Below are 25,226 nucleotides of genomic sequence, written 5' to 3'. Positions count from 1 at the left end.
TCAGAAAAATATGCCAACAAAGCAGAAGTAAGAGGAGCATCTGCAAGGGTTGAGAATAATGCAGAAAAGTGAGACCCACCAAAAAAGGGATGCATTGTGACAGCCCGTGCCCCGCATGGCTGTCACAATAGTGCACACGTCAGCTAGGTGCGCTGTACTATCTTTTATTTATTTTTCAAAATCAGTTTTCCTTTTTTTTTCCCCTTTTTTCTTTTCTCTTTCATATTCTCTTTCCTAATCACACTTACAATAACTCTTCAAAAATTGCAAAATATCACCAACTACTATGGATGCAAACCAATTCCATTTTATGAGTCCTAATCCTACATCCTGACAACTGTACCAAATCCTTGTAGGTCAAGCATAGGGTTTGGTTTATGCATTGACATGGCCGCAATTGTAGCACAAAGGCCATTTCTTCAAACAGACAGACTACAACTAAACAGGGCTTTTTTTTATTTTTTATTTTTGCCTTTTTTTTTTCCTTCTCTCTTTCCTACAAGGATAGAAAAATCTAAAAATATAAAAATCACACTATTGAGGATGTTCTAATACTCGAAAACGTAGGTGTGAAACTGTGAATGACAACATAGGAAAAAGAATGACTTATACCGCCAAAATTACATTGATATTCCGCCAATTGGAATTGTTTTCTCAATACAATATACAGCATAATACATACCGTCTGAAAGACACTACTAGGAATACATAAGAAGGAAACAAGATTTCACAAACCCATTATGATATACAAAAGAGTATAGATTGTATTCAGACAATTGTATACTCCTATCTCAACACCGGCTATCATATCTACCACCTTACATGTTATCAAGGCAATGCCGAACATTTGAGCAATGAACGCTGGAGCCCTTTTGGGAGAATTACCTGAGCTTTGAGTCAGTTCCCTTGTTTCGGAAGGTTGACAAGGAGAAAAAGGATCTTGGAGCTGTCAATTGAATGTAAATGTCAGAACACGAATTTTTAAATTGCTTAGATTTAAATTTTAATATCAACCGGAGTTCTATGATACAAATTGGAAACACCAACACAGTTCAGATCCAGGAACCTAGTATTCCAGAGGTCAGAAGCAGAGTAGAAAGGAGAAGACATTTAGTGACTGTCTAAATGGTTTTGCAATTGTCGATAAAGCATACTTTTAGTGACTGAAGTTTACTGCAGCTCACCAATTCAGAGTATAATTACATCCTCCATCTTTGATTAACACAGTCCTCATTTGTAGTAGTTCAACCCATCTAGGTAGATTTTAAAATTTATTATATTATTCAAGGTCCAAAATCTTTAATTCGAAGTCATGGGCAATTGACACATTCCAATGGTTCATTATGTAAAAAGACCATCACCACCGTGTAAGCAAAGTGACATAAAAGAAAACTTTGATATCATAAATGATCACCTTTTAGGGAGCTCCCGGACAAATGATCATCCCTCAGTTTGAAGTTAGCGGGAGGAGCTGGTATAGAACCATGCAAGGATTGAACTACAAAAAGAAAATATTGGATTAATAAATTGAAGCTGAGATTATAGTGATATGAATAAAAGTGGAAAAGCATATTAGGAAGAATGAGAAGAAACGAACCAAGTAAAGCAAATAACTGATGCTATGAGTCGTTACATCACAAACCGCTACACCAGCCTATTGGCTGAGCAATGGTGTTCTGTTTATTTGTGGTTTGGTGGTTCCTTTTTTTTTTTTTTTTTTCTTCTTCTTCTTCTTCTTTTGTTGGGGAGGGAGGATACCATAAAACTATGTATCATTGCAATTCTTATTGCAAAATAGTCCAATGCATATGCAATAATTTGCAGTACCATTGTACTCCACTAAACCCCCAACCCCCAACCCCCAACCCCCAACAATGCTGTTTCTTATTTCCAAAAATATTTCACGCACATGAAAAATAAGAAACTCTAAGGGCAATCCCATTAGAAGTTTTTTAGTGGTTTTTGCAGGAAGGAAAAACTAGGTAGATGTTTTTTGACAAATGGAGAGCATGGTTTTTACACAATTTCTTTTCCTGCAAGTATTGGTTTTTAGTGGGGTCCGCGAGGAGAGAAAAGGAAAAAACTGGGCAATTTTCCGGGCATTGAGCACAAAATGCGCGCCCAGTAGGCGCGTGCATACGCGCCATTCTGGGTGCGTAAAAGTCGCCTTTTAAAAAAAACATTTGTCAGACGAATGTTTTTCCTTCTTTTTTTCCTCCCCTTATTCTATCTCCTCTCTCCTAGTTGTGGCTGACAAAAACCCCCAAAAAACCCAAACTATTGAGCTTGCTCTAAACACCATATGATAAGAGCGAACGAAAAACCCTTGCCATAGTAATGATAAGTGATAAATAGTAGAATTTTTGAATAACCAAAAGATAGCATGAAAACAGATGAAATATGTGAACCATCAGAAAGAGTTATATGTCAATACATGTCATGGCTCACCTTGTTCAGCAAAGAACTCATGTTCATTGAAGTTATCATCCGAAGGATGCCCTTGCAAAAAGCTCATCCTAGACTTCCTCAAATCGTCTGATAACCGATTGGCAGGATCACGTCCATCTTCCGTATCATCATCTCCTTCGGAAGTAGTGGCAGAAATCCAATCAACCAAACTCTCTGTACCACGATTTTTCCTTCCAAATTTTAATAATCTCTTAAATCCTCGAGTCATGTCCTTGCGGGACTGATTTTGGGAAGAAGTGGCAACCAGCATGGATTTCTGAGCAGTTCCCCATTTTTTCCTCATTCTAGCTGCATCGGCCTCTGTTTGGCTTAGAGAATGAGAATTCCAGGATGCAGGGCTTCCCAGTGGGGAGTCAACAGAGGCATCAACATCAGACATCTCATGAGAATATGAAAATGGATGATGAGCACGGGAATTCCATGACACAGGGCTTTCTCCTGGTGTATCTTGCACATGTTCACCAGAGTCTAGCCTGGAAGGTATAATAGCAGGCAATTCAGATGTCAAAGATGGGTTAAAATGTGAAAAAGTTCTCACATGACTACCATTCTCTGATTCAAAATCTGCAGACTTCCCTGATTCTTGGCTCAATCTTGACTCCCCATTGTCTAAGTTAGTGCTATGCTCAGTAATCACATTCTCAAACATGTCCTCTCTATCTTTAACCAGATTCATTTTGTTGTCTGACACAAAGACTGCATCATTGTATTCTTCATCACTGTTCATTCTCTCAGACCCTAGAGAACTTATCTGCTTTGGAACACTGACTCTAGTACTAACGTCTGTACTTTTACCCCTCCTGTGGAAAGGCCTTGAGTCCACATTCTTCCTAACTTTATCAATTACCTCTTCATTTTTAAGGGTCAAAGCATCTTCAGAATTCAAAACAGCTGTCTCACTAAACTCCCCCAGATTTGCGGTGCTTTTTCTAAGTGGTTGTGATCTGGAAGATTTCTCCTCCTTGATGGGTATCTCTTCACTTGTATTTTTGCTGCGAGCATAGCTTTTAATTTGAGAACGTGCTGTTTTACTCACGGCAGAGGAAACCTTTGTATTATCCTTTTTCATGTCAGAGAAGTTAGGGACAGACTGTGCAAGAGGATTTTCAGATTGAAATCTTCTCCTACCAGCATTGCTATTAGTAGCTTTGACAGCTGACCTTGAAGCGGGTGCTGCTGAGGTGCGAGGTGTGGAAGAGGATGAACCTTTAGCAAGTAGAAGCTTTTTAACCTGACTGCTTGTAGAAACACCATCCTCAAAAAATGCATCACTTGTCTCATTGGAATACCTTCCTTCTCCATACTGTTTCTGCTCAGGAAATTTGGTTTTGTCTTCATCGTCGTGTTGGTCAAAATCCAAATGTTGCTGTAAAAAAAGAGCTTCATGATTGGTGAAACATAGTTCAACTAATAGGGAACAAAATCCCATTCGACTCCACAAAAAAAGGTTCTATAATAATAATAACATATATAAACACTGAACGGAACTAGTATTGTACCTTCTCTCTCCTCAAAATTGACCTGCTGTCATATGACTTCAGTCTCTCTGCACGCCGACGAGCAGTAGAAATAGAATCATCTTTATATGAAGATCCTGAAAACTTAGCTTTCATCTTAGCTCTAGTCTTTTCCAAGCTGTCCTGCATAGCCATTAGCTTGGCTTCCTTCTCATCTCGCTTAGAATTCCATTCTTCCCTTAGTTTTGCATCCCTTATTTGCATATATGTCTCATAGAGTTTTCCTCGAGAACCTTCCGAAGTACTAAGCTCAGAGAAATTCTTATTTAGAACATCAGTAGACCCTTTATTGTCACCAGTTTGCATGTCAGTACTATCAGATTTCACCATGCTATTTGAACTCCCATCAGCTTCAGCCAAGGTGTATTTGTCTGGAAACTGGAAGGAAGCATTAACTGCTACATTACTCCTATACAATGAACTTGCTTGTTGCTGGGTTGGTATTTCAGCAGGCCTGCTTCTACGGGCAGGATTTGAATGATCTCCAGGAGCACGCTGTTTATGTTCAGCAAAGAGCTTTTCAAGCTCATTTGCTTTTAGCTTCAACTCATCATTGAGTTCCTGATTTCCTTTGGACTGGCGTGCCCTCTGAACTTGCTGTGCAGGGGATGTTAAAAATGAAGCACAGCCCTCCTGAGCATCTGCTACCTTGCCAGCAGAGACAATCAGCTTGTTATCTATGCAAACTTGTGAGTTTTTATTCACATCAGCACCTACACCTTGCTTCTTAAACTTCATTATTGGGAATCCTGAATTATCAACTCTTGATCCAAGACTATCATCTATTTTTTCAGACGAATCTACCTTTTCCTTCTCAACTTTGTCAATTTCCATTGATGGCTGTGATCTGGATTGAGAATATGAAGAACCTCCTTCAACCCCTTTGCCTTGAGGGGTTAAAGAAGCTCTTGATACGGAACCACCTTCCAATGGCCCAAAGTCCCCTTTAGTTTTTAGAGGAGCCTTAAACCGTGACTTAGTAACCAATTGATCACTTGATTGAGTCTCCTCGTGATTGTGATGCACAATCTGCACAGGATGGTTGTGCGCATTATCAGCTGACCTAATATAATTAGCCTGGCTAGCAGAAGCTCCAAACTGCCCTGGCAAAGAGTTCTTTTCCTTCAATGAAGCAATCTCAGACTCATGAACTGCTCTCTTTTTAGCCTCTATAATTTCATCACTGCCCTGACAATCCATTGAATTTCCTTGAATAGCTACATCAACTTTTATGGTTTTATCCCGAGGAAATGATCCGAATAGCCCTTTAGATTCTGTTCTCTCTTTCAAACTGTTTTCTGATCTGTTTGACTTGGTCTTCTCACCAACATTATCTTTCCGGCCATCACTCTCTACAGTGCTTGAATTAGACCTCGAATTATAAAATTCAGAATCTTCCGCCTTCTTGTAAGAAGCAGTCAACTGTTTCGGTTCTTCTCTCTCGTTAGCATGTTGATCATGCAACTTCAAGTCTTCATGTTCTTTCAGTCTGATGTCACTAACACGATCTGTCACACTTTGGAGTTCCATCTTACCTGATCTTACTTGGTCCTCAGACTTGGACTTAGAAGCATAGGCAGAAGATGAGTTGCACAAAGGGCTCTCGCCATCCTTCTTTTCACCACTCAAATCTATGCTCATGTCACTGGCACCACTCCACCTCCTTAAAACTGCCTTCTCCACTACAGACGGGGCAACTGAGACATCCGATGACAGTCTCCGAAGTTCCACAGGTTTCCCCACAATTGGTTTCCCCCCACTCCCTGAATTCTCCTTCTGCTTGTTCTCAAACATGTTGATGCGGTCCTGCACACTTAGCCGTCTGATGTGCCGACCCTTCGTAGTTGGCTCAGGTTGATCAGAAGAAGTCTCATCATTCTTTTCTCTGCTCTTCTCTTCAGGCTCAACACTAGACTCTCTGCTCTGCTGCAGACGGAAGCCAACAGAAGAGGGTTTCAGCTGTTCATTAATGGAACTACTGGACTGGTCAAGGTGATGAGGGAATTGCTGATGCATTGCATCCAGGTCTTGGCTGATTGGGCGCATCACAGTACATTGTTGCTCTGGAGTAGTTGGGTCCTCATCTAGGGACATATCTGACCCATAAGAGGATCTTACTGCATGTTCATTTGCTCCAACTGCCTTCCATTGGTTGACTAGGTCTGGCCTCATTTTGTACAATGATATAAATTTAGAGCATGCATCACTGAAATGAGGGAAAATAGGATCTATTAGTGAAATTTTAATTCCATGAAGTCAAAAGATGAAAATATAAGAGAATCTGCTGTTTATGATTTTTTTAAAGGCTCAATGGTTGACTGAAAAGCCCAACTGCAATGAAGATCTGCTTCTTAAAGAAATTCAAACATTTACAACAATGTAGTAAAATTATAATATTCTTCTGTTTCCATTATTATTTTTTATTTGAAAAATTTTCCTCTCATATTTTCACTAAAATTTTCCCCCTTTTTATTCACTTCCTATGATTTGTTCTTCACTGAGTTTTTATTTCATTTTAATTTATTTATATATTGTTGTAATTGGTGACAAATAATAATAGGTTGGATTGAAAATTAAGCAACAGTTTAACACCATTACAGCAGTGATGGTTTTGTTTATGAATTGTTCTAAACTCCTCCACGACCATAACAGCACATTGTACCTTTTCTATAATCCGGAACTACCTGGTGTACCATTTTTTAGGAACTCTGAGGAGTCCAGCTAAGAAAGTGCAGACACAACCTCATAACAATGGCCTTCTGTGGGAACCACACCAAAAGAGTGTGTCGAAAGCAGCTGGCACGGGGAAGAAAGGGAAAGGGGGAAGGAGTTATAGGTTCTTACTTTAATCGATGAGCACCAAACTGATCTGAAAACATCTGAAGTTTTGAAACTGTGTCTAGGTTGAAACCAGCAGCTGTTGCACGACAAAAAGCTGTCATTAAGTCCTGTTGAACTGCAGCAAGCCGCACATCAATGGCTCGCAATAGCTCCTTTCTGTGTGAAAAGGTAATAGAAAATGTCATGAACTGATAGAGTCACAAAAAGAATCTTCATTTAGAAATGAAAATCATGGTATTCATATTGTGTCCTGTTTAAGTTCTTATAGACCTACGGTAATTTCAGCTGTGGGATCACTGTCTATCTCCTGATTTGAAGGCCTAAAGAATTAATTTTATATGCAAAAAGGCTCAATCCTTCCAGAAAGCTGAAAACTAAATATTAAGCCTAAGAATATGAAAAAGTTATTTATAATCGTTGATGCACCCCCTAGGTTGCAATCAGTACAAATCTTTATTAATAATAATAAAAGAAGTGCTAAGGATATTCATCTTTATTGCAAACTTTCACCTAACAATAAGCATATCCAGGCTACAGCTAACAGATATGAATATCAGATAGCACATAGTTAAAAACATGTGCTTTATATATAAATGCACCTAGTGACTTGTAATACTACCTGCACCTTTGGAAGTATGCTCAATCAGTACAAAAAGGATAGCATAAGAAGCAATAAGTCAATGTGTGAAGAAGTAGCAAGAGAGAGAGAGAGAGAGAGTGAGGAGTTACTTTGTTGCATCAGCTGCTGCAGTGGCAGAGGACATACCACCATCTGGAATAAATTAAAGATTCAGTAACAACCCTAATGTACTAAAAGAAATTTTTTAGAATTAGGTAAAGCTAAGTGCCCTTTCAGACCAAGTGAGGTGCAGCTGCAAGATTCCCATCAAGGAAAAAGGTCCAATAATGTTCCAAAACGATGGATACACTCACAAAAACTGACATAGGACACTTCAAACTTTATTTCTGGATAAATATTGCATTCTATATTTTTAAAATATTTTTCTCAACTGTAGGATATTATATGTTTTATTTATCAGTATTAGATAGATTTTATTAGATATATTTAGGCTAATTATCACATGGGGTAATTACTATTTGGATAATAACAGCTATGCTAGTCAAATTTAAATTCAAGGAGGTATAGTTAGTTATTAAAGAAAATATAGTTCTTTATTAGGATAGTATCAAGTCTTTCCCTTTGGCTCCACGCTAAATCATGAATATCCTCCAGCAAAATTAACATGTGTCTAATTGGAAGACAGCCATCAAGAAGGGCACAGTTGTGAACTAAATTTTCAAATTATACTAAAAAACTATCCTCAAATCCCTCAGCTACTGTTTTCTTTTTGATGGGGTGTCTAAATAGAAAGACCGAACCATTTATCCTAATTTCTCTGTTTAAATAACTCTGTTAGGAGGGCAAATGGATGATAATAAACTAAGAACGCATCAGCACACTCTACATAAAGTTATTTCCAAGTGTCAGATTCTAAGATTCATTACATTGAGATTTCAGACATAATTAGTACTCCATGTTGAGTAGAAGGCAAGCAATTAATTTGGACCATTGACATTTAAGGAACAACGTACCAGAACCAGAAAGTTGATCTCCCATTCCCTGTTCAATCAGGAAAAGAAGGGTTCTCTAATTTAGTTCTAGTTGCAGTCAACACAAATCCAAATGTATAGTCATAGACGTCAAAAGCACCTGGGAATATATTTTCCGAGCTGATTCAAGCTGAGCCATCTCGGCATCGTAGGTATTAACAAGCTCTATAACCTCTGGTGTACTGACAAACCTGACAAACCTAGAATAAAAACTAGTGGTTAGATTTATCTTCATCTCTGACTCTTTCCTTGAACTCCAGAAAAGAACCTTTAGGTCCTTTACCTTTCAAGTGTTCCCTTTGTAAACCATGATTGAGCATTTCTATGCCTCCCTAAATCAAGTTTAATAGAATGAACTGCAGATGCAACTTGTTCTTCTGCAACTTTTAAATGAGTCACAAATGGCTTCACTAATCCTGATGCCAGTTTCTCAGTCCTTCCATCAGTAGTAACAAACAATTCACATCTGTCCAAATAGCATGACAAAAGAAGTATAGTATTTATACTATTAGATGCATCCAAGGAGACCAAAGAAAAAGTACATGTTCTCTTTATTGTAATGGTGGCGGGGGGGTCTTACCGCGTACGCTTGGGCGACAACTGGAATAATGCATAATCAAGAAATGTGTCCGGTTCCATTTTCTTCCTCCTTAAGAAGGAAAGCTCAGGATTTCCTTGGGCCTCTTTCACCTAACTCATTCACCTAAGAAATATTAAACAGCATACTGGTTAAGCAACATAGCTGCTGCATTTGGAAACCAATATGCAATCTCCAATTGTTATTAGTTCCATAACTTAAAAGGGTAATAACATCAAACTGAAAGCCAAAATATTCACCCCAACAATATACTCATGGATGATAATACAGGAGACCAGCACAATGACAGGCATTTATAGAAATACAGATCTCAAGTTCTCAACAATACTTCTATAGTTTCAAACAGAATGTGCATAAGTCAAAGAATTACGCTCCAATCAAATTCAACTCCATGCACCCATATAATCTTCCTTCAGATCTGGCTACCAAAAATCTGACATTCAGACGCGGCATTGAATATTTGAATGTTCATCTACACTCGAACAAACAAGCACTTAAAAAGCACACATTGCCCAAAAAGAAAGAAAAAGGACAAAAAGAAGAAAAGCTAGATTGCAAAATAAGGAGCTCAATCCAAGTTCAAACTACTACTTCAAACAACTAATCAAACAAACACATCATTTGCAGGAAAACACCACACATTAGCTCCAATTCATAAGTGCCACAGTACACAATCACATTGCCGAATGCAACACGATCGCGGAAATCGAAACTAACCTCGCGAGAATCAATGCCGAGATCTTCAATCTCCGGGCTGGATCGTCCGATTCCGGATTACATTCGAGCCGACATTTCCGGTTCCTTTAGCTATCTCCCAGTCCTGGAGGCAATGAAGACAAAATTATATCTCTGCTTTTTCCCCTTTTGTTGAGAGATTTTGGGTTTTTTCAGTTTTAAGAAAACCCTACACTCATAGCTGTCGTCAATGGTTTTCGCTTTACTATCTTCTCTCTCTCCCCCCCACTCTATATGTATGTATACATTGAGGTGAATGGAGATAAATACAGTACATATATACAGAGAGAGAGAGAGAGATGAGTGTAGTAAGGAGACTGGGAGAAAGAAAGGTGAAGCTTCAGCCTTCAGGCGAGTTTTCTTTTTCTTTTTCTTTTTTCTTTTAATTTTGGTGGCATTTTCTACGATTTTGTAATCTTAGCTGGGAGGAAAGACAAAAGAGAAAAAGGCTTCCACTTTCTTCTTACGCTGCGGGTAGATGTTTTCAAATGTACGAATAGTAGAGGGACACGTGTCAAACATGCGGCTTTACGTTGTCACCATTTAACGTAAAATTTCTTGCCACAATAATTTCGTCTCCTCCGAAAACTGGCCTTAAATTTTTCAAAATCATAATTTAGCGTATTTACCACTCCATAGTCTACATATCATTCTACATTTCTACCAATAACATTGCGTACCAGTTTCTTTTCGTCTATAATAATCACGCAACAAACACAAAAAATATTATCCTAAGTCCTAACCACTTCTGTACAATTGTACATGACTACATGGTTTCCAACTGGGAACGCGCAATAACAACTAATAAGATCAACCACAATACTAATTTTTGCATAATTTTTTTTAAAGAGAGAAGATTTGAGAACTGCATGCAAAATGTTGATTTTTTTATGGATCACACAGGAGAGAGAAAATTGAGAAGAGAGGTGCCCAGCCGAGCGTGTGCAGTGCACGCGCCGGCTGACGCATTAACGCATTAACAGCTTTGTTTTTTTTTTTCTTTTTCTTTTTGTGTTAGACCTGTTTTTTATTTTTTATTTTTTCTCTTTTTCCTTCTTCTCTCTCCCTCCTCTCTCTCCTAAATGACACCTCAAAAACCATACACACATACACACAAGACTATTCCTATTGAGGTTGCCCTAAGTGACATAACCTTTTATACTCGGTCAATTCGTCAATCGATCAGCTTTATTATTTAACTAAATTTATTGTGTATAAATTATTTAAAGTTTAAACTCTCTTTTTAAAAGAATAGTTATATTGATGATAATAAAATTTGAATAATTATACAATTCAAATTATTATTTTTTTGTAAACTACGAAGTGTTTCGGGTCTTTTTTTCGTCCGTATTCCAGCTAATCCTCGTTTGTTGCAGATCAAACTTGAGTTATCTCTCGGATTGTCCCTACAAATAAGCTCTTTTGCCTTGAGCTACCCCTTTGGGTTATTCACATCACATTATTATCACTACACAATTACCCATTTTTCAAAATGGAGTAACGAGCTACTCTAATCACTTTTTCAACAATACACGCCTAGAGTTGGCGAATCGGGTCAACTCGCCTCATATGGATGTTGCATGACGGGCCATGAAAAAAAAGGCTCAATTTTTAAAACAGTTCATTCATTTGTCCATTTTATGTGACTGGTTTAATTAACGAAGTTTGACTAAAATTATTTTTTATTCTATTTTTCATAATGTTATGTTTTGTATTAGTGTATACAATTTATGGCAAAAACTTGTATGAGTGAAAGTAAATATATGATTTACAATTATTGTTCAACAAGTATATGAGTGAAAGGGTAGTGTGTTTTGTAATTACTAAATGATTTGATTCCAATAGTATGATAATAAAAGTAGTCAAACAAACATAGTAATGGATATCAAAATTCATAGTAAGGTGCAAAAAAAATCTCCACCCAAACACACCATAAAAGTAATAAAATGCATAAATAATATTTGGGAAAATTGTACTTTTAGTCCTTAAGTTATATGATAATTGTATAATTCGTCATTAATTGGTGGTGTGTGCTCACTTTTCGTCCCTAAGTTATCATTGGTGTTGCACTTCCCATCGCTTTACTAACAAAACATTATGGACGAAATCTGCAACGTTAGTATATATAGCTTAGAGATGAAAAGTGAGTACGAAAAGTTAATAATATGACGAAAAATGCAACACCAATGATAGTTTCGGTCCGAAAAGTAAACACAACCAAAAATTATAAACGAATTCTACAATTACTCTATAACTTAAGAAAGAAAAGTGCAATTTTCTCATAATATTTAAACGAACATTACTATTTTAAATTTTAAAATATACAATTATATATATGTATAAAATATGGGCGGCCCAGCCCATTCCCGCCTACACCCGCTAGCCAAGGCAAATTATGCTGTGCATCCGTATGCACCAAGCATGGTGCATACGGATGCAAAAACGACGTCGTTTTTATAAAACGCGCGTCTCCCCTTAAAAAAAAAAAATTAGGTTTGAAATTATAATTCCATAATCGATGAACTATAACTCCATAATCTAATCTATGAACTAAAATTTTCAGAATGAATGAACTAAAATTCCAGAATCTATGAACTAAAATTTCAGAATCGATGAACTATAATTCCAGAATCGATGAACTATAGTTCCATAATCGATGAACTATAATTCCATAATCCATGAACTAAAATTCCATAATGAATGAACAAAATAATGTTGTTACTAGGAATCGAACCTGAATTTTTTTTTTTAAAGGGGAGACGCGCGTTTTTAATAAAACGACGTCGTTTTTGCATCTGTATGCACCATGCATGGTGCATACAGATGCACAGCATAACTATTCACTAGCCAAGTGGGGTGGTCAGGGAAGTCGGGGTGGCCGACGGTGGCACGGTGGCGGCGGTCACCGTGCATTCGCTGGAATTAGTCGACATTTTGGGAGTGGAGAGAGAGGGATCACCTGAGGCTTAACTGATACCAGATGAATGTGTATTTTCTGCAGTGTTGCAAAAATCGGGCTTAACTGATACCAGGCTAGGCGGTCAGCCACCTAGGCGGCCTAGGCGGTCCCAGGCGCCTAGCGATTTTTTCAACCATGATTTTTTGTAATTGAAATTGTAAACAATATAGAGATACAAAAGACCTAGGAGTCTAAGCCTAACCAACTAGCCCTATACATGAGATAAGCAGTTAAGGACTAAATCAACTATAATTAAATAATGTAACATTATAACATTACAAATATAATAGGACTAACACTTATGAGGCTCACTCTTTTCACTACCAAAATCAAAATGCACCTCCTACTTTTTTTTTAAAAAAAATACTAATCTATTGAAGTATTCAAAAGGTCAATATCGTCTCTATTAAGATTTAATCACATTACTTCCTTTATGAGGGAGGGACTTGGTGCCATTGGACTCCACGATCGTTGGTAATTCACCTCCTACTTATATAAAGAATTAGACGAGTAAAATCAATTTTGACAACTCTAACAGCTTCGCATCAATGAAAGCTAGAAGCCCATCCAAACCCACATCAATCAAATAATGAAAAAGTCATGGTTGTTCCCTTTCATATTTAAGTCTATTGTTCACAAAGTCACAAATTGAATATGACACAACTTTAATCAAATGCAATGATAAGACATAGCATGTAGGCATCTGAGGGCTATATGAGGCTGGATTTTGGGCACTTTGGATTATATTCTTCCTCCACCACCAAGTTCATGCCCACAAGCCCATATATATTCACCTTTCACTTTCATTCCAATGTCATTGCTAGCTTGGTTGTGGTCACACACACCTCATCTTTCATAATCACTGCCTTATTTTGTTTTTTAATAACGCTAAGTTTCTCAACTTCGCTGAATCATATCCTGGATTCTATGAACGCACTCATATTCATGAGAAAATTAATCGAGCCTAATCTAAACATAATCTAGTCATTATCTTATTCTTTTCCGATGATTCCCTTTCTTTACAAACATTACTTCAAATTACAAACGCATAACCTTCACAACATTACTACATTAGTATCCATTACAACCACAATTAATTGCAGTATATTTCCGTTAGTAGCATTTCCATATTTGTATATAAGTATACCACTATCCAAAAATGATCATAATAACAACACCAATCGTTATGCTTTGGAATAGTGTCCACCTTGCAAGGTGGACACGGTTCTATATTCATAATTACTGAACTATATGTTCATAATTATAAAGTTATATATTCATAATTTTTGAACTTCATATTCATAATTATTGAACTCTATATTCACAATTACAGAACTCTATGTTCATAATTACTGAACTATATGTTTATAATTATAAAGCTATATCTTCATAATTTTTGAACTTCATATTCACAATTATTGAATCTCTATATTCATAATTACAGAGCTATATGTTCACAACTACAGAACTATATGTTCATAATTACTGAACTCTATATTCATAATTATAGAACTATATGTTCATAATTTTTGAAGTATATATTTATAATTATGGACAGTTTTGAGACTGTTTCCACCTTGCAAGGTGGACTAAGGTTCCACAGCATAATTTGCCATAATAACACTTATTGGGCTAGTGGGCTTTGGTCTTAATGGGTTATGGGTAAAAGTTGTAAAACATTCCAATCTGGACTAGCCCATAACCTTCAACAGTGTAATGATGCATTTTAGTAGTAACATGGCATATATTTAATTTAATAAGTAATGATGAGTTAAATGCGTTAAGCTATTTGACCTGACCAGTAGGTCAACTTAAGAGATTATGTGTAAGTGAATGATGGGTCGATAATTATATTGTTACAAATGTGGGTCAATGGCCTAGCCTAGTTAGCATGAAGAAGTCGACCCATATATAGACAATGTACAAAGTTACGTTGTTGAAAGGATGAATAGAATTGTAATTGTATGGCGTATCTATATGCTATATATTCCATATGTAACTAGTGTGTAGGAGTAAGGAATTGAGTCATGGTGACAGTTGCCATGTCTATAATGACATTATTTCCTTGGTATAATATATTACGGAGTATTTTTTTATTTTTTTTTTTTGGGAGTGACGAGAGTAACCCATAATCATTACTAACTCGAAGTTATATATGTATTGGGTAATATATTATATTCTATATGCAATAGTGTAAATAGGTTTGAATCAAATATACTATGTTATACATAGAGGGTGTGTTTGGAAAGCAGGAAAATGGCTTCTGAAAAATGATCATTTTTCAGAAAATATTTTTCTTTACAATATTTGGTTGCATTCCATAACATTGTCTATTGTGTTTTGTTTATTTTCTGGAAAATGAGCATAATTATTTTTAATTTTAAATATTTAAAATATACAATGGTGGTGGTGGTGGTGACGGCGTGGTGATTGGCTGCTCCACTGCTACAAACAGAAAATTACTTCTCCCCCCAAAAAGTGGAAGTCATTTTCAGGAAAACCCCCTCTATTTTTCATTGACCATATCCCTATTTTCCATTGACTTCTTTTTTCCCCATCTAGCCTAGAAACCCGAAAAAAAATAATTTTCAGAAATCATTTTCCGAGTTTCCAAACATACCCTAAGTAGAATACAAGTATTAAAGTAAGATACACTTCATGGTCTAACCAAAAAAAAAAAAAAAAAAAAAAAGTGATGAGATATGTTGTAGAAAGTGTGTTTATTAGTAATATTTAAATTATACTACAAGTCCAAATAAAGGTAAGCTCGAGAAGCTCTACAATGGTTGCTAAGTGTACTAAGACTAAAGGTGTGTTTGGTTCGCCTATGAGGATTGGAATCGGAATCAAAATAGGAATCAAATACTTGGTAATGGTACGAGTTTTAGTGAAAATGTTTTGCAGGTTTGGTAGTAGGGTGAAATTGAAATAATTACTAATATTGATTTTTGGTTATGTATTACAGGAATAAATGTTTTAAAAATACAAAACTAAAAAATCAAGGCAATTGATCTCAATATAATGACATCCAAAGAATTAATTCGAACAAAAAAATCAAAACAAAAATCTAAAAGCATTAGTCAAAACATAAAAATTATATTACAAATAAGATGTAATAATATCTTTTTAATTAAGGAATAATTTTTAATTGAAGAAATAATCAAATCTCATAATTATATTTCAAAAAGTTATCAATTAAATACTAACTATAATGTTGATTCTCATTTCTAGTGTGTAAACCTATGAACCACCCTAAAAAATCAAATCATTATCGAAAGCTAGAGTACATCTTAGAGCATCCACATCAATGGTGAAAGAGGGGTTAATGTCAGATCTATTAATTTGGGTGGGGTTAATAGCAAATGTGGGATGAGATTATTTTAGGAGATATTCCTCCTGCAAATACCCAATTAATGTCAGAAAAGGAAAAGAATAAAAAATAAAAAGCAGCAAATGCTGTGCGCGTTTGCGCACAGCTAAAGGCCACACGGGCGCGTGCAGGCGCGCTGACAGCGCGCCCGCATTAACCTTTTTATTTTTTTGTTGTAAAATTCAATTTTATTTCAGTTTTTTTTCCTTTTTTTTTTCTCTCATCTCACACTCTCTTTCCTAATCACTCTTACATTATCCACATATTCTTCCCATCTAATGTGGATGCTCTTAGAACACAAGTTTGACATGACGGTTTGCTTCGTAGTTTGAATATCATCATCGTTTCTTGTAGATATTGATAAAAACTAATTAAGCATGTGACTTTTTGGATGTACAAGAAGCATGATGTGGGAAAAATAGTACTCTGTATAAAATAACAAGAAATGACATTTTAAGTGATTATTTTATGGTATAATGCTTAGTGGGATCTATTTTCAGATTGGATCAGGTCAAATTAGATTTGGGTTCTTCGTAGTGAGATAAATAGATTGATATATTGTACCATCAAAACGGATAATGGGTAAATGAGAAATTGATTCTCGAAGTAGAACTATTTTAGTTGGAAAAATGAAGGAAAAATGCTTTAAAGTAGCATTTGACCCGCATTGATTTGTGAAGTGAATTTGCACCACTATTTATACAAGAGCCTTTCTAAGGCTTATTAAATTGTATAGCATAGAGGCTCTCTTTTGTGTGCAAGGGATAAACATTTGAGTCATGTAAAATTTTAGTATAATTTTTCGAACACAAGCGTTTGCGAACCAGAATCGGTCGTTGATTATTCAATGGAACAAGTGTCGTTGGCGAGCGAACCAGAATCGTTCCTTAATTATTCAATGGTTCTCCTTAATTATTCAATGGTTCTCGCGTTCAGAGTTTTAATTCATCAGTTATGGAATTAATTTAAATTAATTTCAATTTGAATTTCGAATTCATCAGTTACGGAATTAATTTGAATTAATTCCAATTTTGAATTTCGAATAAAACTCACCTATTGGCATGCTGCTTCAGATGTTACAATATTGATATTACATCAGTTTTAAATGTCATGTTGAATGTTATTGAATTCCTCAAGTCCTATATAAGTTGTTGTAGAGCAGCTGATTTTTACACACAACAAAAAAACTATTTGTTTTCTCTACTTCTACTCCCTTTTCTCTGCTTCTACTCCCTTCTTGCTATCTGTGTTCATCCTAAGCTCTTGTTCGTTGGGTTCTTTGTTTGGGTACTCAAACATTAAACAGTAGTACGTTTTATCTTAGGAAACCTAATATACAATCCCTCTTAACAGTTTTGGGAGATAGCAAATAAGGTTTTAAGGGAATAGTGTTTCACTCGACCTGTGCTAACTACCTACTTACATATCTATTCATACTTCTCAGTTTTTTTTTTTTTCAGTTTCCAGAAAAATAATAATCCTATTCGGCTATTCTACTCCATCACTTTTACTTCTGATGTGACACACAATGATAGACTGTTCAAACATATTTTCTCAACCTACCATTGAAGCTCAGTCTCATGACCTCCCACATGGAAGATGTCACTACATGTTATCTGAGCACAAGATACTTAACGGATTATTACTATTATTATTATTAGGGAAAAGGGTCAACTAAGCCCTCGAACTTTAGCTTAAAAGTCAATTAGACCCCTAAACTTTTTAAATGTGCAATTACACCCATCAACAATTCATTTAGGTGCAATGAAGTCCAAAAACAAGTTAATGACCTGCTATCATGGGTCATTAGGGTTCAGGCTACCTTCCGACAAAAAAAAAAAAAAGTAACCGGTGACCAACCGGCGAAATTTCCGGTAAAAAAAAGTGACTGGCCACCGACAAATGGTCACCACCAATCACTTTTTTGCCGAAAATTTCGCCGATCACTTTTTTTTTTTGCCGGAAAGTGACCTGAACCCTAATGACATGTGATAGCAAGTCATTAACTTATTTTTGGACTTCATTACACCTAAATAAATTGTTGATGAGTGTAATTGCACATATTTTATCAATCATATATTGTATCAAGTCATGATCATGGGAGTCGGTGAGAATATAAGCTTCAGCAGCTATAATTTCATGCACAATAATGCATTTCATTACAAAAAGGACAAAACATAAACACAAAAAAACAGAAACAAACACACGCTCCGGCCGGTCTCCAGCCACGCGCCGCCGGGAGCTGGTCTGGTCTTCCATCTTCAAGCTAAGCAGCAAACTCTTCCGATCTACTACTTATTTATGCCACATCGATCACAACTTCCTCGTATATATCCTACGAGCTCAATCAGCTCATGATTCCTCTTCATAACCTCTAACACTCACATATACATACATATATAATCACTCACACATATTTACAGTGTACTTTCACACAGTACACATCCTTAATCACATACTATACTATATATATATATATAATATTTACATATTATATTAGGTGGGATATTTTCTCAACCCGACTTATAACGAGATCGAGAAAATACATTTTTCCTAAATAGAAAAAGGAAAATAAAACGAGACTAGAAAGTCTCGGACACGTCACCACAAGATCAGCAAAAAGTAAGGGTTTTAACTGATCCGAAGTTCAAGAAGATACAGAAATTCTGAGTTGACTTTACCCGTTCAGCGATCCAAAGCACTCATAACAATCCTGCAATATAGTATATATATCAAACAAATTTTGTTCAGAAAATAAGAAATTAAAATGGGAAATAAATAAAACTGACAATAAAAAAAGAGGATAAAAATCGAACCAGTCGTAGCCAGTTGGAGTTGTATTCCTCCTTGCCAATTTCTTGTGATTAATCCCACCAGGCGTACTCGCTATAATCACACCCCAAAAACAAAAAAAAAATTCATTTATTTGCTAAATAGATTTAAATAATAATAATTTTTTGGAAATTTTCATGCACGTAATAAAGTGATAATAATGAAGACTGACGTGAAAATGGGGAGGTGGGAGTGGTGGTGGGGGTAGAGGTGGCCGGGGAAGATGGGCCGGAGCCGGGAGAATCGACGGCGTGGAAGCCAGGGGAAGCGGAGTTGCCGCGGCGGATGATAGAAATGCTCCGAGAAACCGGGATCTGATCACCGGCGGCGGGGGTGGCGGGGGCCGAGGCGGGCGGATCACCGAAAGATACAGACAGAGGCGTCACGCCGGCGGGGCGGTCTTGAAACGTCTTGGCCTTGCGCAGTTTGCCTAGCCCGAACTCCGGTGCCGGTCCGGCAAGCGTTTCGTCCCAGAGTTTATCTAGAAAACCCATGACGAGACGATAATGATGGTGATTAACGACTAATTATTAAAAAAAAAAAAAACCAGAAAAATTGAGGATTATTATGAAATGAAAATACAATTCTTTTGTAACAACCGAATTAAAGAGGTGATGATCTTGGGGAGATCAAGATTAGAGATGGGTAAAACGACTGTTACAAAGAGAAAAGTTGGTTTATTAAGGTTAAATAATTACAAAGAGGAAAGACAAGGAAACGGTGTTTCTTATAGAGAAGACGAGAGGTGGATAAGGTTGCGGAATTTGATTGATAGCTTATGTGGGATTGAGTGGCTCCGCCTAATTAGGATTTACTTGGAGCCGCTAAGCCGCTTTACCATTAAATTGGAATAAAATATTATTTTTTCTACACCAAAACTCCAAAACCACTATTTCATTTATTATTAATATTAATGGTAAAGCTTACAATTTTATTTTTAATTTACATTGATAATAATTTATATTAATATTCTTGCCCTTGCCCATATTACTTACTTGCATGAACAAAGGGTACGATGTTTGATGGGTGATATATATCAAGTTATGAATACTTTTAAGTCAATCTCTTATAATTTGTGACAACATTTTCTTCTATATATGAATTTAGCGATTATATTCTTTTTTTCTAAAGAATGGTTATCAGCTTAACATTTTATTAATTGTCATTCAATATAGAGTGAACGACATATTATAATTGAGCGCTCTAGAAAAATAATAGTATTGAGAGCTTGCGCACAATCGCTTATTGTTTTTCTCTAGCTATCAATTAATATGGGATATCAAACTTCGTGACACACTTGGTTATTAATCTTATTGTTATGGGTTCACTAAGTCTATTATTGACATCACTGACTTCGTTACTTTGTTTAATTTTTATTTGAATAAGAATTGAATTTTTAAGCTCATAATTTAGTCGATCAACTAATTCATGACTTGTTATTTAATACGGAGTATATGGAGTTCTATTAACATGACCATGAATAAATATAATGAGGTAAATATGTTATAAAGAAGTCCTAGTTTAATTTTGTTTAAAGAAGTACATAAAATTTTAATTTTTTAAAAATTTATATAAGCATTGTTTAACCATTAGCTAAAATGAATTGAAAAATAACAAATTATGGCAAAAAAAAAAAATCATTTACCAAATTAGTAATTCTATATGTACTTCTAATTTGTACTCCCATTTTATACTTCCTATGATTTGGTATACTTTGATTGTCCAATTTAGTAGGGGGTCATGATATTTATCCATTCATTTATTTCTTCTTCCAATTAAATTTGAACACAAGTAAGAGTAAGGTTTTGGGAGTATATCAAGTATTTTCCTTACCAAATAAGAGGCAATAATTGAATTGGTATCTACTACATGTACTTCTTAATCTTACTCTCTAAATTGTACTTTCTGATGTGACAAATTCTGATAAATTATTTTTTTACGTGAATCTCAATAAAATGTATCAATATTTTATGTGTGTGAGTACAAGTTGAGAATACAAAATGAAAGTACATGTAACATTTTCCAAGACGGATACCGTTGATGTATAATGTTAGCCGGCTAGTTAGCCGAGCTACGCCAACTGAGACGGAGCCGGCTGACATGGTCGTATGGAAACAGCGTGGAGCCGTCAACAGTTGACATATTTGTCCCGTTTTTATTTAAGTGGGACACGTAATGAGATAAGATTGAGAGTGAGGGTTAGGTCTGAGGACTGAGGTGCGCTTTTGGGGGGTTTAGATATACGACATATGTGGGACCCACAAACATCTACTTCTCACGTGACAGCTCGACAACAATGTTCTAACCTTATTCGCTACCACTTTTTTATCTCGTATTATGCACGTCATTAGCTGTTTAGCAGCATGATTAGCAGCAAGTGTAGTAGGTAATCGACTAATCATCCCATTCCTTCACACTCTACATAGTGTACTTCAAAGAGTGTCATCACACTCAAAACTTGTAACCATAGTTTTAATATTTCAATTATTATGACCCGCATTGGCAACTCAACTGGTTACAGAGGTGAAACTTTAGAAGAATGACCAGGGATCGAGTCTCACCAGCGATATTGTGAGAGCAACCTCTTAAAGTGAGGGGGTCCAGACAACCTTGTACACAGTGAGCACAAGTCTAGCCTCTGTGGTTCATGTAGAGCCTTTGGAAGAATATTTCAATTACTATGTAGTGTGAGGTGGTCATATAATTAAACATGGTGATGAGGACATTGTCACATTGATTCTTTAGACGGAAAAAATTTGAGAAAGTATGGAACATATATTACCTGGTAAAAAGTCATGAATGTTTTAATTAGAATATTATTTTCATTCTTGGAAATTAATTTTTTTAAAATAGTTAGTATTGATGGTTTTATCCCTTTATGGGATCAGATCAGACTCGTCATGAATCGGGTATAAATTATTCTTTAAAATGGAAAAAAATAAATATAATATTAATTGGACATTGGATTCGAATAATATTTACCAGCAGACTAAGTAATACGAAGTAAATAACAAAGCACAAATCAAATGTGTCAAGAGATGACAAGGTAGTGAAGAAACTACTACACTATGTGTTCTGATGATAGATGTTAGAAAGGGATAAGGGTACCCTTTTATAGTAGTCTTCCCCTAAAAATAAGTGATTGTTATGTCTCAATAAATCACGTCGATCCATTTGTCGACACTAGGTTGCTACGTGTCGTTGCTCAACCCATTTAGTAATGCTTATTGTTTATTAGGGCATCCTCAATAGTGAGAATCTTGGAGTAGTTTTTGAATGTGTGATTATGAAAGAGAAATGAGTGAAAGGGAAAAAAAAAAAGAAAAAAAAAAATAAAAAATTGACAAAATCTCCCAAAATCCTCAAAACCTTGATAAACCCCAAAATTTGCAGGACCACTCCAACCCTCTCTCTCTCCGTCACATACTCATATTTTTCTTATTTCTTGTGCAAAATTCTTTATTGGGGATGCCCTTATATTGTTTTCACTTGCATGATAAATAAGGTAGATTAGTTGGTTAAAACTTTAACCATCAAATTTTGTCAAGTATAAGGACCCAACACAGACCAATATAACTCATTTTTTAAAAATAAATTATACATCAACCAAATAAAGTAAAATAAATTCTTTTATTACTCAAAATTTACGAATAAATTATACAAGGAACTTATTGCATGTGAACAAAACGGGCCATAATTACCAAAAAAAAAAAAAACAAAAAAAAAAAAACAGAAGAACACAAAACATACACACTTTTAGACATGTAATAATTATAATTTTTATAGTACTACCGACTCTATTATACAAATTATATTTTCTTTCTCTTTTTTCTTTTTCCTTCTAAATCTTATGTCGCCCTAATTTAAAGTAATATGGCTATAAAACAATCTTTGTGGGATATGGATACAATTTATATATATTTTTTTCCTTCTAAATCGTATGTCGCCCTCATTTAAAGTAAGAGCAAATACCAAATTTGATCCCATGACAGGGCGTTTGGTTGGAGGAATTTTAAATTCCCTTCCCACTTAATTCCCACCTAATTCCAAAGTCCATTAAATTTCTTAGTTTGGTTGGAGGGAATGGAATTGCAATTCCCCCATTTTCATGGAATTAAAATCCCATGTCACCCCCCCCCCCCCCAGATTTTAATTTCTGGGAAAAAAAGATAGTGATGAGTCAAAATTACCCATTTCGTTTTTAACCTTAAATTAATGTCTAACAACAATAATGGACATTTTTGACTTTATACTACTTATTCCCTTTCAATTCCCATGTATACCAAACACTGAAATTTAAATTCCCACTTTATTCCCAGTAATTCAACTCCCATGGAATTACAATTCCTTTCCCACAGGGTTCCCTGTGAGTATTAACAAAATGATATTTTTGGTACACATGTTTAATTCATACTAATTTTCATTTACGGTTATTGTTTTAGTTTCAATTTTCATCCCAACTATTATTTTAGTGTCAAAATTCATCACGCCGATCACCCATTCATTTAAGACATGTCGAAATATGAAATTATTAAGGGTAATTTCGTGCTTTTAAAATTAAGATCCCTATTTGAGCATGACTAAAGGGATTTAAGCTTTAATATCTATCTCAATTCGTAGTTTTCTTCCTCAAATTAAGGTAAGATGGAGATGAGAACTGTGAATTGAGATCGATCTTAGGGCTAAATTCATTTATTTATGCTCAAACTGGAATCTTAAGTTGAAAATGACAAAAATACTCTTAAAATTTATAGATTTCGGGATGCCTTAAATAGATTGGTGACCCATGTGATAAATTTTGGTACTAAAATAATAGTTGTGGATTAAAATTTGTACTAAAACAATATTCGTGAATTAAAATTAGTAAGAATTAAACATGTGAACTAAAACCGTTATTTTACTAATACTCGTGGGATAAAAATTGGTATTTGTTCTTTAAAGTAACATGACTATAAAACAATCTTTGAGGGATATAGATTTGTCTAGGGTATTGAATGTGAAGGGTTGTAGACTTGTAGACACGGAGTAAGGATAAGATAAAAAAAAATGATCTTTCAATCACTCTTCGTATATATATGTATGAGTTGGCATCTACAATCACTCTCCACATATATGAGTTGGCATCTATTACAATTAATATAAAGATATAAAATTATATTGTTTATGTCTCATTTTATTTCTCCTACATATAAAATTATATTGTTTATGTCTCATTTATTTCTCCTACTTACTATTTATGAGTGAAATCAACTTTTTTTTATTTGTTTATTTTCTTTAATATTTTTTATTTATTTTAATTTTTTTTTTGTTTAATAGTACTTTTAGTGTAGTTTCTAAATATATAAATTTTTTATACTAATACTAAACTTAATATTATGAAAAATTAGATTAGAATTAACTTTAGTTAAATCTCGTTAATCGAACTTAAGGAGTTGTATTTTAACATATTTGAATAATGTTATTATAAGAGTTAATATAGTTTAAACTTTTCTTTTTTAATTATAAAAAAAGGGAATACCCTATATACACACTACTACTTGCCTCAAGTACTAGGTTCAAATTTTTTACCTCCCACTTAGAAGAGTAACTAGATACCAATGAACCACAAGCCAATTGGTATGTAGTTTAAACTTTAAACCCTGAATAAGTTAGAAACACATGCATTAAATATAACATTAACTATTATGATCAATCTGAAGTATTATTCAATTATAACATCACAAATGATTTAAAACATTAAACTAATCATGTTGAGTATCTAAACATTAAGCCTTGTCTTCTTCGAGAAGGCCACCCAGAGGAATTTTTTTTAAGTAATTATTTTATTTAAATTTATTAAAATAAAAATTTCAAAAATATTTTTAAGTTTAGTAATTGTCTAGCGTTACCAGGTCAACATGTCAATTTGGGTTGAATTGTATTATTTTGTATTGATTGGGAACCTAATTGTAGTTTTTTTGAATTTGATGACCCAATTGGCCAATTGTAATTTACTGTGTAATTTGGCGGCTTATTTGATCCTTATTGGCAAATTATGCAGTGGAAACGTGTCCACCTTGCAATGTGGGCACGATTTTATATTCACAATTTCTATACTGTAAGTTCATAATTATAGAGCTATATGTTTATAATTTTATAAATATATGTTAATAATTATAGTGATATATGTTCATATTCCCAATTGTTGAACTATGTTCTCACAAATCACAGAACTATATGTTCATAATTTAATAACTATACAGTTTAGAAATTATGAATTTACAATACATGAATTATGAATCTACAGTACAGATA

General features: G+C 35.0%; 2 protein-coding genes across 6 annotated transcripts; both read right to left on the bottom strand.

The window, feature by feature from the left end:
* Positions 1-572: 572 nt before the first annotated feature.
* On the bottom strand, positions 573-10,174 carry LOC109192391. 5 transcript variants are annotated; one of them, XM_019343007.1, is made up of 12 exons: positions 9,945-10,174; positions 9,754-9,856; positions 9,019-9,141; positions 8,722-8,904; positions 8,539-8,638; positions 8,421-8,448; positions 7,557-7,599; positions 6,831-6,983; positions 3,969-6,192; positions 2,449-3,835; positions 1,415-1,498; positions 573-946 (listed from the first exon to the last, which is right to left on the bottom strand). In XM_019343007.1, exons 3-12 carry the CDS (start codon positions 9,075-9,077, stop codon positions 882-884), a joined length of 4,326 nt encoding a protein of 1,441 aa, XP_019198552.1. In that variant the 5' UTR covers positions 9,078-9,141; positions 9,754-9,856; positions 9,945-10,174; the 3' UTR covers positions 573-881. The 5 variants fall into 5 exon arrangements, with proteins under 5 accessions (XP_019198552.1, XP_019198551.1, XP_019198553.1 ...); XM_019343006.1 differs by having other exon boundaries at positions 9,019-9,183; positions 9,754-10,174; XM_019343008.1 differs by having other exon boundaries at positions 9,019-9,180; positions 9,754-10,174.
* Positions 10,175-18,208: 8,034 nt separating this feature from the next.
* Positions 18,209-19,648, bottom strand: LOC109192399 (dormancy-associated protein homolog 4-like). The gene is made up of 3 exons (XM_019343023.1): positions 19,105-19,648; positions 18,917-18,986; positions 18,209-18,813 (listed from the first exon to the last, which is right to left on the bottom strand). Exons 1-3 carry the CDS (start codon positions 19,424-19,426, stop codon positions 18,786-18,788), a joined length of 420 nt encoding a protein of 139 aa, XP_019198568.1. The 5' UTR covers positions 19,427-19,648; the 3' UTR covers positions 18,209-18,785.
* Between the last annotated feature and the right edge of the window lie 5,578 nt (positions 19,649-25,226).

Source organism: Ipomoea nil, unplaced genomic scaffold, assembly GCF_001879475.1.
Source record: "Ipomoea nil cultivar Tokyo-kokei standard unplaced genomic scaffold, Asagao_1.1 scaffold1770, whole genome shotgun sequence".
NCBI classification, from domain to species: Eukaryota; Viridiplantae; Streptophyta; class Magnoliopsida; order Solanales; family Convolvulaceae; genus Ipomoea; species Ipomoea nil.
Note: the sequence above shows the minus strand (reverse complement) of the source record. Positions and strands in the feature narration are given on the sequence as shown.

Excerpts from the sequence above, each read along its gene's own strand:
- LOC109192391 (XM_019343006.1), bottom strand. The coding sequence starts at position 9,077 with ATGGAACCGGACACATTTCTTGATTATGCATTATTCCAGTTGTCGCCC. Across the intron at positions 3,836-3,968 it reads CAATTTTGAGGAGAGAGAAG|CAACATTTGGATTTTGACCA; the intron begins GTACAATACTAG and ends CTTTTTTTACAG. Across the intron at positions 947-1,414 it reads GTCCGGGAGCTCCCTAAAAG|CTCCAAGATCCTTTTTCTCC; the intron begins GTGATCATTTAT and ends TTCAATTGACAG.
- LOC109192399 (XM_019343023.1), bottom strand. The coding sequence starts at position 19,426 with ATGGGTTTTCTAGATAAACTCTGGGACGAAACGCTTGCCGGACCGGCA. Across the intron at positions 18,987-19,104 it reads TCCCACCTCCCCATTTTCAC|CGAGTACGCCTGGTGGGATT; the intron begins GTCAGTCTTCAT and ends GTGTGATTATAG. Across the intron at positions 18,814-18,916 it reads ACTCCAACTGGCTACGACTG|GATTGTTATGAGTGCTTTGG; the intron begins GTTCGATTTTTA and ends ACTATATTGCAG.